Raw genomic sequence first — 14,131 nt, 5'->3', positions numbered from 1 at the left:
AGCCTGAATAAAATGAAATACGCTCCTTGATTTCCGATGCTAATATTATTACATAACACCTCCCTGGGGTCTAAAGACTCATCGGTGGAGGCCACCTATTCTACAACTCTCTGTCTCCACCAACTACAACGAACCGCAACTACCTTCATAATCTACACCACCGCCATCTGCCACCCACCACCACCACCACTAGTATTTCCACAGACAATGACAAACAACCATGCCCACGGCGAGATTCAGATCCGCAGCCTTTTAGCAGGAGAGCGGATACACTAATCACTCGGCCAACCAGGCTGGCTATTACTTATGCATCTGCAAATTAAAAGACATAAATAGAGTTTAAAGGTTTTCTATTTCGTGGTTTAAGAAAGAACAGTGCCCAGAAAGAGACTTTTTATTACTAACTCATTCATGCATAGTGATTCATTCTTTGTCGGTTTTAGTTGGAAGAAGATAGAAGCCGTATGGCCTGCTAGTTTAAGTACGTGCTGCCATCTAGAGGATAATAATAAAATTAGAGCGATTGATATAAAAAAAAAACTCGATTTTTCTTACCACGATTTATTTATTTATTATTTTTATTTTTATTTTTTGAGGTTAACGCTGTTAAATCTTCACACTTCCATGCTTAAATAAGCGCCAATAAGATAACATCCTAATTAAAGGAGACAAAAAAGACATCACCTTAAACCGAGTAAGGGGTGGATTGACTGGAAGGGGGTATTGAAAGGCTACGAAGAGATGTAAAATAGTAGGAGGGAGAGAGAGAGAGAGAGAGAGAGAGAGAGAGAGAGAGAGAGAGAGAGAGAGAGAGAATGATTATATTAAGGTGTTAATCTGTTATTGACTGAGTGTTGATAAGCAGGAATACTTCCTTCAGTTTTGTGGCTTCCTAAGACATCTAGGGATAAATTAAAGAGGGTGGAGTTATGTTCCTTGTTAATTCCGTGCTGTGTGTAAAATCACAATCCTCGGCATAAGCTGCCTCGAGATCACACTAATAAAAAACGCGAACTCCTTCGGAAGAGCTGTAAATTGCTCCCTTTTATTACATTAATCAAGTTATCCTACAGTGTTGAAAGAAATGATAACATGGTATAGTTTATTAATCAATAAACGCTGTAGGTTGCGATAATCTCGATCACTCATAAGAACCTTTTTATTGGTCCAATAAAGACCAATTTAATAAAGACTTTCTTTAAAAATCTGGAAGTTCCAGACTGGTTTCTGGGTGGCTGGTGGCCATACAGGAATGAGATGCATAGAAGCTCATGTCACGGAATTATTGTCTTCATATATGAACTGCTGAATGGTATTGTAAATTCAGTATGCTATAAAAATGGCTTCTTAAATACACTTAAAAAAATTATCGTGTTCCTAAAGCAAATTTTGTTGCTTTTTTGGCGATCGTTTCAATGGAAAAATTATGGCCGTATAACTATTTATCGAAAACAGGACATGGTTATTAAGTATGCTCGTATGCATTTGTTAATAATGCCTTTATAAATAACTTATTAATAACCTTTTTAAGTATAGAACTGTGTAAGGTTATTAGAGAAACTGAAATTCTTTTGTACTTTATGAAGCACCGAAGATTTTTGTTGTTGTTTTTGTTTGCAAGTATTTTTAATGCAAATTGGCAATCTCTTGCGTGTAACCTACATCAGGGAAAGGACTACATCTAGTATATCATTAATGGCACTTATTGTATTTGTAGAGTAGGTCCTTCTCCCTAAATTTTCATATACATTATATGGTTACTTCATACTGGGGTAATATGTAGGTGTTATCAGCTGCACTCAAATGCTTCAAATAGTCTTGTATATATAGAACGTATAGATTACTCTATATGGTGACGAAACTAAACTTGAGCTTAAAGTATTTGCAATTTTTGTCAAATGAGTGGTTTTCAAACGCGGTTTTAGTTTATCATTTTCCGTCTACTTTTGTCTCAGTGCGTTCAGACTTATGTGGACGCGTTGTAGTAATTTTTAGTTTCTTTATCAAATGTAAATTAAAAAAAAATTCAACTAAAGCCAAAATCATTCGTAATGTTAGACTGATGTTGAAAATAAATTGCAGGATCGTCCTCTATGACAAACGTTTTTAATTTATAACTAAATAGCCTCTCTCTCTCTCTCTCTCTCTCTCTCTCACACACACACACACACACACACACACACACACCTATCCTTAAATTGAATTATATTAGTTTCCATACTAAACAACAACAAAAATAATCAATAAATACTTGAGAAAAGCATATGGTGGGTTTTGCTTCCGAATGCATGCGATGATTAGGGTAATAATTTTCCTTCTCTCGTTAAGTCAAAAATCATAAATAAAATTTAGAGTAAAGTAAAAATAACCATTTTACTGTTCACTAACCATTACATATTTTCAAATATTAATAAATGAAATATTATTGAACTCTTAAAAGAACCCTTTTTCATTTACTTATCAAATTATTATGACTCAACTGTCATAAACTGAATGTCTTATATTTCTTCATGTATCTACACATATTTATTTTTAATATACTTTTATTACTTCTATAAATATATTTTCTTCTTATAATGCATTTCTTTCTTATATTCTTGAATTCCATTAAACCTTTTTGAATTTCATTTTTTTCTGATTATTCACTAAGTGAACATTGTTATTCTTGGCTGCTAACAGTTAATAAAAGAGAAAAATAAATAAATAAAATCTTATCAATAAAGTTAAAATATAAATAAAAGTTAAATGCATCTCCAGCTTTCAAATGTCACTGTCTCGTATTAAAGAGGCTATACTAGTTAAATTTGACTTTTTGTCACATAACTTTCAGAATATTGAATTTGGCTCATCTTGCCACGCATTCGGGAGCACTTTACATTGAGAAACAGATATGCCACTCGTTAGAATCTGAGATATGTGCGATATCATTATGAGTTGTTAGTTTGTGTGCAAGAAATAGAGCTTCAACATCATTATTTGAACATAAAAAAAGTAGTGATGATGATTACTCTGCACTTTCTGTATATACTAATGACCACTTAGCATTTTACATACTGTACAATGCAATTTACATAAAACTAAGCGTCCATGCTTTAAACTGATTAGATATCATTAATTACTATTCTGCCAAAGCCAATAGCTTGTCGATATATTCTGAATCGTTCCTCTTCTCTTTCAAAAAATGCAATGAGCTTTTTTTTTTTTTTTGAGAGAGAGAGAGGGAGAAGAGGAACACATTTATCAATTAACTTTTTCTGAAATGAGGATAAATAACTTCTATTCTCCTTGCCCATATATGGAGTATACGGAATGTTCTATTCTTTATTAACTCTTACGTATGTAGGACTACTACAAAATTAAAACTTATTTTCCGCATCTGAACACAACACAGTTTCAGTCACTATAATCCAAGTAATCATTTTAAGAAGGCCCTAATCTCTCCATGAAATTATCATTGTCTTTGTTTCTTACCCAATTCTTATCGCATGATTAGCATAAGTGCCAAAACCTGCCCTGATAATTGAAATAACTTTATATTTCCAGTTAGATAAATGAAAATATGTAATAAAGATGAAGTAATTTTTAAGTTACGCAAATGTCCCTCATTTCCTCTTTTTTTTTTCTTTTCTTTTTTCTCATGTGCTGCAACCGCTGTTTTTCTAGGATTATTATTAGTTTTTCTTTCCCTTATGGTGCTAGCGTCACTAATGATTCGCACGCAAGATATCCCGACTGGTTTAAAAGTCCAGTGGTGCGATTTTTTTTTCTTCCGTATTTCACTATATACTTCAAGTTGTCTTAGCTGACTGTTGTAATCTGAAAGCAAGGATAAGTCTAGCTAAAAGAATATATAATAGCTCCAATACACTGCACAGAATACAAAAAACGACAATGGAAAAAACAACCGACAAAACGAATCAAACAAATTACGTGACACATTTGCTGCAGTCAACTTTTTCCTGAACCATTTTTTCATGTTTTGATGTAAAGATATTCCGCTTTCTCTCCAGCCATGTTTTGGGTCTTTCTGTTCATTCACTTGATCCGTTTTCTTTAAGTCCTGATTGACTTTGCGAAGTTCTCTGCGACAAGGAATTACTGGAGCTGACAAGTGATCGACATTTTTCTGTGAAAAAAAAAATACATTCCAATGTAATTTGTGTAGCCTACATTCAAACTATAATAGAAATGAGAATCAAATTAAAAGTGATGGGCTTCTCCTCAGATCCTGTATAGTCCTATAATTAGATATTAGATATATTAAAATGTAGTTTAGTAAACTATTCTAGTCTCCCAGATTCACTGACCCTTTTGTAACCAGGTTAATTCATTAAACGGTCATGTAACTCAGAGCTTCATTTCTGAACCACCACACTGTATATTCCCTTGTAATTTTGAATACACTATATGCATTCATTTTGATACTTTGAGAATTTAAATTGAGAACATTAAAATATATTTAAATCCAAGTCATGAAGTATTAGCGTCGGTATACATTGACGCCACTGCTTCATGCGATACCACTAATTTCAGAATTCTTCTTCAAAGAAACAAGCATAACGCGATTTTAAAGGCATCAAATTAAAATGAAATAAATAGTAAACTGTTTATCTTTCAGATAACCTGACATCCATTTTCATTAAACCCGTTCATGAAAAATTGGAAAAGCATCGATACTGTTTAAATAAGAGAATAAGAAGAAGGAACTTGTTAATATTTTTCTTGAACAGTTGAAGGTTCTGAACTTTTTCACAGATGTTGTTTGTCTGTCTGCGGATTGCTGTCACAGAGATCAGAAATCAATGAAACGAAAGAGAATGAGAAGTTCCGGTGGATTTCAGGTCGAACGTTATCTAAGGAGTAACTATAAGAAGAGATGGAGACAGAAATAGTGTCTGTGAGAAAGTGATTTGAGTGAGTCCTTGAAGGGAGTGGTTGCAGTGGTGCACCCAGAGGGGGAAAGGGGCCCTGGCACCCCCAAAGAAAAAGAAAAAAACACTAGAAAAATTTCCAAAAACCTTTTCCTAATTAAAATTCATTTTTTTATGTATGTTGTGCCGTGTCTTCTATTTCTATACTACTTATGAATTAGCAATCGTTGCAGATGCTCAGTCATAGGTCGTATGCGATGCGTAGTGGATATTCTCAAATCGTCTACTCAACTCGGCCCCCTCCAAGATTAAATCCAGAGTGCGCCACTGGGTGGTTGCATCATCTGTTTACCGTTTTGGTATCTGAATAACATCAAGAATTTAAGAGCTTTTCTTTGTGTAGCACTGTAAAGTTGGGTGATCGGAGATGGGGAGTTTGCAGCGCTCAAAATGAATGTTTTTTGAAAATCGGATAATAACATAACTTTTATAATATGCTGTGTAATTATATAACAGTTGTAATCAGAAGTGTTTTTTTTATGTCAGTCTTTTCCACGAACTGTTATAAACCGATACTAATTCAGTACCGTATGTAGGACAACAGTTAGATAATTTGGAAACTCTGCTCTGCTCTGCTCTCCATCTAATGACATTCACAAATAATCATGCTCGCAGTAGGGATCGATCCTACAGCCTGTTGGGTGGAGAGTGCAGACACCAACTAGGCAGTCATGAAAAGCAATAAAGAGAATAATGCTATTGTAATATATGGTTATTATGTTACTCTGAATATTACAGTGGTTTAAGAATAATAATTACATTTCAATTTTTAAGTGCTCACGCAAGGAAACCACAACTGTCATCTTCGATATGCTTGCCTGTCCGTTCGTAGGAAAACAACTCAAGAACAGAGAAATGCATTGTCATTAAGCTTAACATGTATGCCTTTGAAAAACAATTGTCAAGTAATTTTAATTTTTGTAAAAATCGGACTGTAAAACTACCATTTTACAAAATGGATGTTTTTCATGGTCCAATAAATGTAACTTCGCTGGCGAGTGATATCTGCGATGTTTCGCTGGTATTATTGTTTTTTGTTCATTAAGCAGTCGTTTCAGTAGCACATATCAATATCGCAAATGTAGCTACAAGATTTTGCTGTAAGCACACTTCCTAACTTATCATTTCTAACCATCTCAGATTCCATTATGATGAAAACACAAATGTTACTGTATTCTGTGACAAGACAATGGCATCATTGAGGCCAAAATATTTAGCTTATTATTCGGGATATTTCAACTTAATAACCGAGAGATTACTTGCATAATTAACGAATTTTTCAAAAATAAGTAAGACTTTTACTGGGTCACTCTTAGTCAACAAATATTCTGCTCCATTTCAGATCATTATATCGCATGCTGTCAGAACAAGATTAAGTCGTTCATTTATTATGTTAAAACGTAGTCAAGCGAAACCATATTAAGTACTACCCAAATTACTGCGTCAAGCAGTCCAACATCCATTAGGCTCTAATTAAGGTGAAAAAGCTTAATGAGGTAGAAACAGTAAAGCAAGTGGCCAGAATTTTAATAGAGGGGAATACACAAGAAAATAAAATTTTAATGATCAGTGATGCAGTTCTAATTGTATTAAAGATTGAATGTGTGTAGACTTCCTTTTATTTGTCCATTTTTGTGTGTTAATTTCTCTCTGTTCGCAGCTTTCAGAAGAAATGTGTACCAAAAATATTATGACGAACAGGTCATTTCTGACATCACGGCAGAATTTATAATAAGAATATATATACCTTGTATTGATTTTATATATAAAGCAATAATAATAATAATAGTAATAATAATAATAATAATAATAATAATAATAATAAATAAAAAAAAATAATAATAATAATAATTCTGGGGTAGAAGAAAATCCAGCTTTAACATCGTTCGTTTGTATTCGCGATGTCTTGGCATGATGATATGCTCTTAGCCCGTGGAGGTGATCGAATATTACATTTTGGTGGGTACTTTAAAAAAAAAAATCATCTGCAGATTGGGCATGGAATGGTATAAATTTTGATTTATCACATTTTTGCTTTAAAAGTAAATAATTTCGTTTGCTATGAGAGGCAGCTAAGGATTTTCCGTGAAGGTAGTACTTTATGCCTATGGAAGAATACAGTCAAATCTGTAGAACAGTTCAAGCGAGGACAGGAAATAGTATTCGATAACCTGGACACAATTCACTTAATGAAACCTTCGAGTATTGGCAAACACAGCATAAAAAACGATCACCTAACAGCTGGATTCTACTGCAAAGTTACTTAAATTATTCGACTACACTTGAGCGGTCTTATCTGTATAGATTTTGGGGAATATTTTGTTTTGTTTCACTTAAAAAACGCATCATAAGCCATTTCGATGTATTATATCAAGAGATGTGGCGTGCTGATATCTAACAGATATGATGATGATAATATTCAGCCGGTTTTCTACCCACTACAGGGTGAAAGCCTCTCCCACTGCGGGAGAGATTGGGTCTACTACCCCCATGGTGACCCAGTCCAGCTCACCTTGTGCGAGTGATTTTATTCACTTGTGTGAATGAATGTATGAAGGTGAAAGACAATCGCAAACATCCATGCCTAGGCGGGATTCGAACCCGCAGCCTCTTGGCTGGAGAGCGGATACGCTAACTACTTGGCCAACCAGGCCACCCCTACGGATATACGCGATTTTAAATAACAGGGATTCAAATATTCTTGTTTGAGTGGAATCTCAAACTTGTTGTCCTGTATTCTTTACAGTTTGTTAAATTTACAGGACATACATTAATTTGTATCATCGATACATTAGTGTATATTGGCAAGATTCTTTTGTAAAAAAACTGGGTTGTTTCAGTTCATTTTCTCAAGGATGCAGCTTGTTCACTGCACAGGATTCGGGTTCGATTTCTGCATAGAGTATAGATGTTAGATATTTGTGAAAGCCATTCTTTGCAGTTTGCATAGCTCCTTGAGTTTATAAGGCTTGTCTTAAAAAAAGGAAAAACATTCGGGTGTGATCAGAGTAGACATCTGCAAGGGAAAGAATGTAGCCTGATTTTTAACTTTTTCGATATTGTCTAATGACACGAATGCTTTAGAGAAAATGAAGCCTCTCTCTCTCTCTCTCTCTCTCTCCTTGTTACATACAAAACTATCATTCAATCACAAGAATTGTATTTACCATCTACTGTTACATTCTTACCTTCCTCACATAGGTGTCGAAATGATAAGCTACGGCATATTCTATGAGGGAAGAGAACACCATTACAATACACACAAACAACCAGATGTCTAAAGCCGTCATATAGTTGACTGGTGGTAGCTGGTTGCGGGCTTGTACGACTTGAGTCCCTAAAGTAAGAAGAGAAGTTACTCCCAAAGTTACACGAGCCGGGACCGCAGTAACATCTAGCCAAAAAGACAACCAAGAGAGGACCACGACCAGGGTGCTGGGTATGTACATGTTGACGATGCTGGCACTAACTAGACGAACAAAGGTGAAGTTGGAGTACAGGTACGTGAAATTGCCTAAATATAAAGAGATTCAATCACACGTCTTTGCACTACACAACAGACAGTTTACAACACAAGAAAGGATACACGTGAATAACAAATGTCTTACTAAAATTTGTTTAAAATATTCGGTGTTAATGTGATTTGGTCTTAATATTCTTAGGTATTACTAGTAAAAGTCATTTATTTTACCATACCATCTCCATTAAAAATCGCTATTAAGAATTGATTACTGAAAAGCAGATAGAGTGAGCACTCGGTTTATTTATAAGGAAAGTTTCCAGACCTGTCCATGATTGACGTATGATGAGCGATGCTCTGAACCTTTACTACTGTGGTATACCATTAAATTATACAAAGACTAGTCCAAAAAATTAATGTAACTTTAAACTGGATTATTAGAAAACAAAGTGCATTTTTGTAGCGAAGGCAATTATTATAAGCCCGTAACTAAGTTAAAAAAAAATTTAACTTAGTTTTAAAATAAATCTAGAACAGGAAATTCATATCTGGACGTACCAGAAAAAAACAGTAATTTTACAAAAGAATTAACGAAACTTATCAATAAAGTTTTAAAACTGGATATGTACACTTATATGCAAGCAAATAAAGCTTAAACACTATATTTATTTAAAAAGTTATTATAGCATGAATGTGGACTGATTCTGTGAAAGCTGCTATTAGATATATTCGACCTCGATGTTATAATTCCCACAAGCAGCGAAGACTTGGGTTTAATTTTCATCAATGAATTAACCTTTCTCAGACGACTGTGTCAAGGTTTCTTTTCCTCCTGAAAACTCTAGTTACCTTTCACAGACAAACACAAATATTCGGTGACTGACTATAATCATATTCTGAAATCGTCGCCAAGATTTCTTCTAATAAATTTCCTAATGACAATACACCCGTCATATTTCACATATATTTCCGCAGATGTATAACAAATTCTTTGCTCAGCTAGCCTATACAAAATCATTAAGTGATAATTATAGGTGCCAGAAAGAATTAAAAACAGAAAAATATGTAAAACTTCTTTCTCTGGCCTTTTGTTGTATACTGGAAGTCAGGGGATCAGTTACTACCACGTGAAAACTTTTAGCAGCCAGCAACAGACCTGTAACTAGAATTGCATTACATCTGGAAAAATCAATTGCCAGTCTGCCACATTAATTTGGCCATTTGGAGGCAAAATTTATGTTGATGTAACTTAGTGAGTAGCATTAACACTGTAAGCTGTGATATGTTGCGCAAGTACAGATTCTCTCTGAAGAAATGAATGCGATTGTCAAAAATAGCCATGTTTTAAGTTATCGCTGTTGTGATTTGAGATTTTATTGCTAAAGACCCTTACTCCGTAAAGTAGCAATATTGCTATTTTAGTTGGTTTCATTCTATTTTAATGATATACTTTTGTGGATTCCTCACTGACATGTGCTTTCTTTTCCAACTAAATGCGTCAGTTATTTGGCGGAAAGTAAAAAGACATATTGAAAACTCTTCTGGATGTTTAGTTGAATATGATGATTCACTGAAAAGGCCTTCAGCGCTATAGAGAACCACAGAAATCGACAGAATACCAAATTTTAGCGTTCCTGACCTAAATAAAAGTTGCGCTTTTCTGGTCCTTGATAAAACCGTTTGCTGGAATCTTTCTGTCCAACTAGCACTCCTTCCACATCTGGATTGTTTCCTCATAACATTGCCAAAAGAAAAAGCATCCTGATATCATATTTCTTGTCAATTTTGTTCATATCAGCAATGAAGAAAAATCTTCTGATTTAACATCAGTAAGAAATCCATCTCGTTCCACAGGAGAATTTCTCACTTTGTCTTTGTCATCGAACTATAGAGATGTTTCAAAAGAAAATGAGGTAGTTGCCGTTGGATTTCATCTTTTATGTAATCCTCTCCTAAGCGCAACACACGCGCACACACACACACACACACACACACACACACACACACACACACACACACACACACACACACACACACACACACACACACACACACACACACACACACACACACACACACACACACACACACAGAGAGAGAGAGAGAGAGAGAGAGAAATCAGCTATCTTCTTTCCCTGAGTTTAAACCTATTCAGTCCCTCCAAAACTCAATTCTGATTCTTTCTTATGAGAAAAAAAATCCACATATCTTCTTTTTAATACCATGTAGTTCTGCTGTCAAGAAGAGAATTCCCTTCTTGGTTAAACAATAGCTTCCATCCACTCCTGGTAGAAACACATGTAGCTGTTCCTCTATCCAAAACTCTTGCTCTTCTCTTCCAGATTTCCGTATCGTAGTCGTGAGGACATTACGGTATCTGCATTTCAAACCGTAGGATACTTGTTCTTCGATTGGAAAGAACCTGGGTTCTAATTCCATCTAGGCCGCGAGGAAACTTTAAGAACATTTCTACTGAAGGTAAGTTGTTGGTCTCATGTTATGGTAGAAGGGATGATTTTTTCTTTCAAACAAAAAAAAAAAGAAATAAAAAGAGAAAACTGTAGTTTTTCATACCGCAAACGGCTAGATGAACACACTGTCAACGGCCTTTATGATATACCTGCTTGCCTCACATCCATAGTTTCTATCGCCACAATTCCAACAATTCTAGTTCACTCGCTGGCTCATAGTTATTCTGTGCCTCTTCTAAATATTATTTTACTGGAGTGGATGGTATCCAGATTGTTCACCGAAAATAGTTTATCGAACAACAATTTACCGAAAGGCAATTCGTGGAAAACCAACAATTCTTCGAAAAATCACAATTCACTGAATGAACACTTTGCCGAAAAATGAATCATAAGGCATGTTAAGTGAAGTGTATTTATCAAAAAGAACTGCAGTTTTTATTGGATTAATTTGTGATGCTGTTTTTCTATGAATTTTTATGGAACTGGAGTGAGTATCTGAACTCCCTTCGGAACATGTTATTATTCGAGTAGCAGTTAAAAAAACTTTATAGATTTTTTTCAATTAAATTTTCGGCTCACTCTACCGTACTAAGAACTCATTCTTTTTTCCCCATCCATCTCTGTTCCTTAGAATAAGCTCTTTCCAACAGCATTTTCATGAAATATATGATGCTGATATCAATTGGTTAAAAACCCTCAGACTTTTTATAACATTAGTCTGTTAACAGCATTCTTGCACACGGAGCTTAAAATATTAAAATGGAGAAAAACGTTTTGGAACAGAACTTACAATTTTAATTTTATCTACATGTAAAGCCGTTTCGTTTGTTAGAAGCAACGTCATGCATACTAATTACCAGTTGCATTTTTTAAAATATTTTTCTCGTAAATAATAATAATGCTTATATTAATTAGTAGCTTATAATTCAATATTTAAAAGGATCCTAAAATTATAAAAACATAGCATGCGCTTTGAAAAGTTCCAAATCATAATTTTACAATCATATTCTCAAAAACAGTTTAAAAAGCCTGAGCTATAAGCGTTTTATGTGCATCGCATTATACTGATAGGTTGGTTAACTATCCAGTTTGTCCAGATATAACTTGTAATAGTGAACATGGAACTTGCTCATGCATAATCATTTGTATGCGAGATAGCTTTAGTTATTTATCTACATGCGAAGTCAGCCATTTCGTATATAGATAACCGAAGCGTTCACCAAACGCAAAACTACAATTACAACTCATTCATAAAAAATGAAATTTTCTCGCGTAGATGACATAAGCTTTACAGCTTTTTCTTAGCTTTATGTGTAATCCCTTACATCACCAATTAGATGACATGAAATTTGTGTGATGTACGAACATTAATCCAGTCTGTAAAGGACACAAGGGACCAGAAGCAGACAAAATATGTGCGTGCAGAGGTGAGTTTGGTACTGAACATCATGTATTCTCTAAAACAGTGTTTTCCAAACTTTCAGTATCCTTGTACCCCTTTAAAAGTTTAATAACACCAGTGTACCCTCTCTCAAGCAAATGCAATTCGGGAAAAGTTGTAATAATATTTCATTCTAACAGGATGAATTATAAAGGTATTTAATTTTTAACATGTGCGTTATAATAAATTACAAACATGTGAAGCATTTATTTTAACTATTAAATACATTTTTAGTTATACGAATCCAATATAGAGTACACACAGTAGAAACAAAAATTACGAAATTTAAATTTTAATTAATAAAGAAAGTTTAATGAGACGAATGAAATTTAGTAGTTTCGAATGCGTACGAACTATTTGAATTTCAATGCAAACAGTTCGAATCACACGGATGGAACACGATCGTGCCGTCAACCAAACGCGGTCCTACGGAAGGCCAGTCGATACATGCCAAGAGACATATTTTCTTTAAAACTTTCTTTAGATTTTTTAGTTATTGAAAAATTAGTTATAGAATAGATCTACACTTAGCTGCGACAATGCAGCGACAAAAATATAAAAGGAAAAAAAAAGTAACATTTTTTTTTAAAGTACCGCGCGTCCCCAGGATACACGTACTACACTTTGAGAAACACTGATCTGAAAGAATTGCATTTAGAGAAGGAGAAAAATATATGATAGCCAGTTTGCTGTGCGCACAAACGTTTTGTACATTTGTCGATGTGTCGGGTGGGAGCATCTTCGACTGTTCCCTTCACCATTCTTTCTGCCACTCAATCACTTGTGCTGGCAATGTAATGATCCCTGAACCTGATTCTATTTGTGAAAATTTCATCTTGATTGTCCTTCATATCACGTCGAAGTTATTGCAATGAGAGCATGGATCTCTTAAACAACTCGTTTGAAGACCAGGGAAATTCATGAACTAAATTTATGAAAATGCATCGTTTTTATTATTGCTAATAAAAGAACACTTACCTGACGACCAGCTTTCGACATTTTTGTGTGGCTTTGGTTCCAGAATATAGTATTTTAAAGGCATAATACGAGACGTAAATGAAATTGGTTGTCTCATTACAGGACTTCCTGTTTCACCAGTCCAGTGCAGCAATACCTTGTGATCTGGATTTGAAACTGAAATAAAAGAAATTAAAAATTGCCGTGATAAACTAGATTTCCATGGCGATTTTTATTTATTTTTTTCTTTAATGTTGTTATTCAAAAAGAAATATTGACAACATGCGCATACATCATCATCAGAACACATACAGGGATAACAGGGATCTCTCTCTCATGAGGACTGTTATTTGTTATTAGCTATCTTATTATTTTAGTCTGTGATGATTATTTCACCCAGGACGTTGTTCAGATCGTTCGCCTGACATTACCCTGGATGAACATCTGTGGAGACCGAACGTCAGTGCATTTCACGTCCTTCCCACTGTTGTTGTTGTTGTGGGGTTTTCTTCCATTCATTTTGTAGGTATTTTCTTTCAGAAGGTTAGAATAAATAATCATGCGGATTGTGGTAGATTTGGAAGTTTAGGAAGCGCAACATTGGCTGTGTTTCTAAAAATGTGGCTATCCCGAGTATACAGGGTGATTCACTCGCCCGAGGTCCCAGTTTTTAATTACATATAACGCAGTAATATCCCGGTTTATTCGTTCAATATCTATAATAAAAATATTGAAAGTGGACCATCTTATATATAGACGTACCACACTGTAGTATGATTATGTATGTAATATATTCTTAGTAAATATATTAAGATTCATTCAGAGAAGGTCCCAAATTAATATATTAACATGGCACCTTCTCTGAATGAAT

At 34.5% G+C, this 14,131-nt stretch overlaps 1 protein-coding gene across 1 annotated transcript in view; it reads right to left on the bottom strand.

Moving 5' to 3' along the window:
- Positions 1–3,788: 3,788 nt before the first annotated feature.
- The window catches only part of LOC150103035 (glycine receptor subunit alpha-3-like), a 61,261-nt gene continuing 50,918 nt past the window's right edge, over positions 3,789–14,131 (bottom strand). Inside the window, exons 6-9 of the mRNA XM_090398057.1 lie at positions 13,282–13,437; positions 8,120–8,445; positions 3,931–4,126; positions 3,789–3,838 (exon numbers count right to left, since the gene is read on the bottom strand). Coding sequence (XP_090254183.1) covers positions 3,789–3,838; positions 3,931–4,126; positions 8,120–8,445; positions 13,282–13,437 — 728 coding nt within the window. The remainder of the gene's footprint in view (positions 3,839–3,930; positions 4,127–8,119; positions 8,446–13,281; positions 13,438–14,131) is intronic.

The sequence above is a fragment of the Typopeltis vanoorti genome, chromosome 9, assembly GCF_054136105.1.
Source record: "Typopeltis vanoorti isolate ZY-2024b chromosome 9, IOZ_Tvanoo_1.0, whole genome shotgun sequence".
Lineage (NCBI taxonomy): Eukaryota > Metazoa > Arthropoda > Arachnida > Uropygi > Thelyphonidae > Typopeltis > Typopeltis vanoorti.
This window is presented reverse-complemented; position numbering and strand designations above follow the sequence as displayed.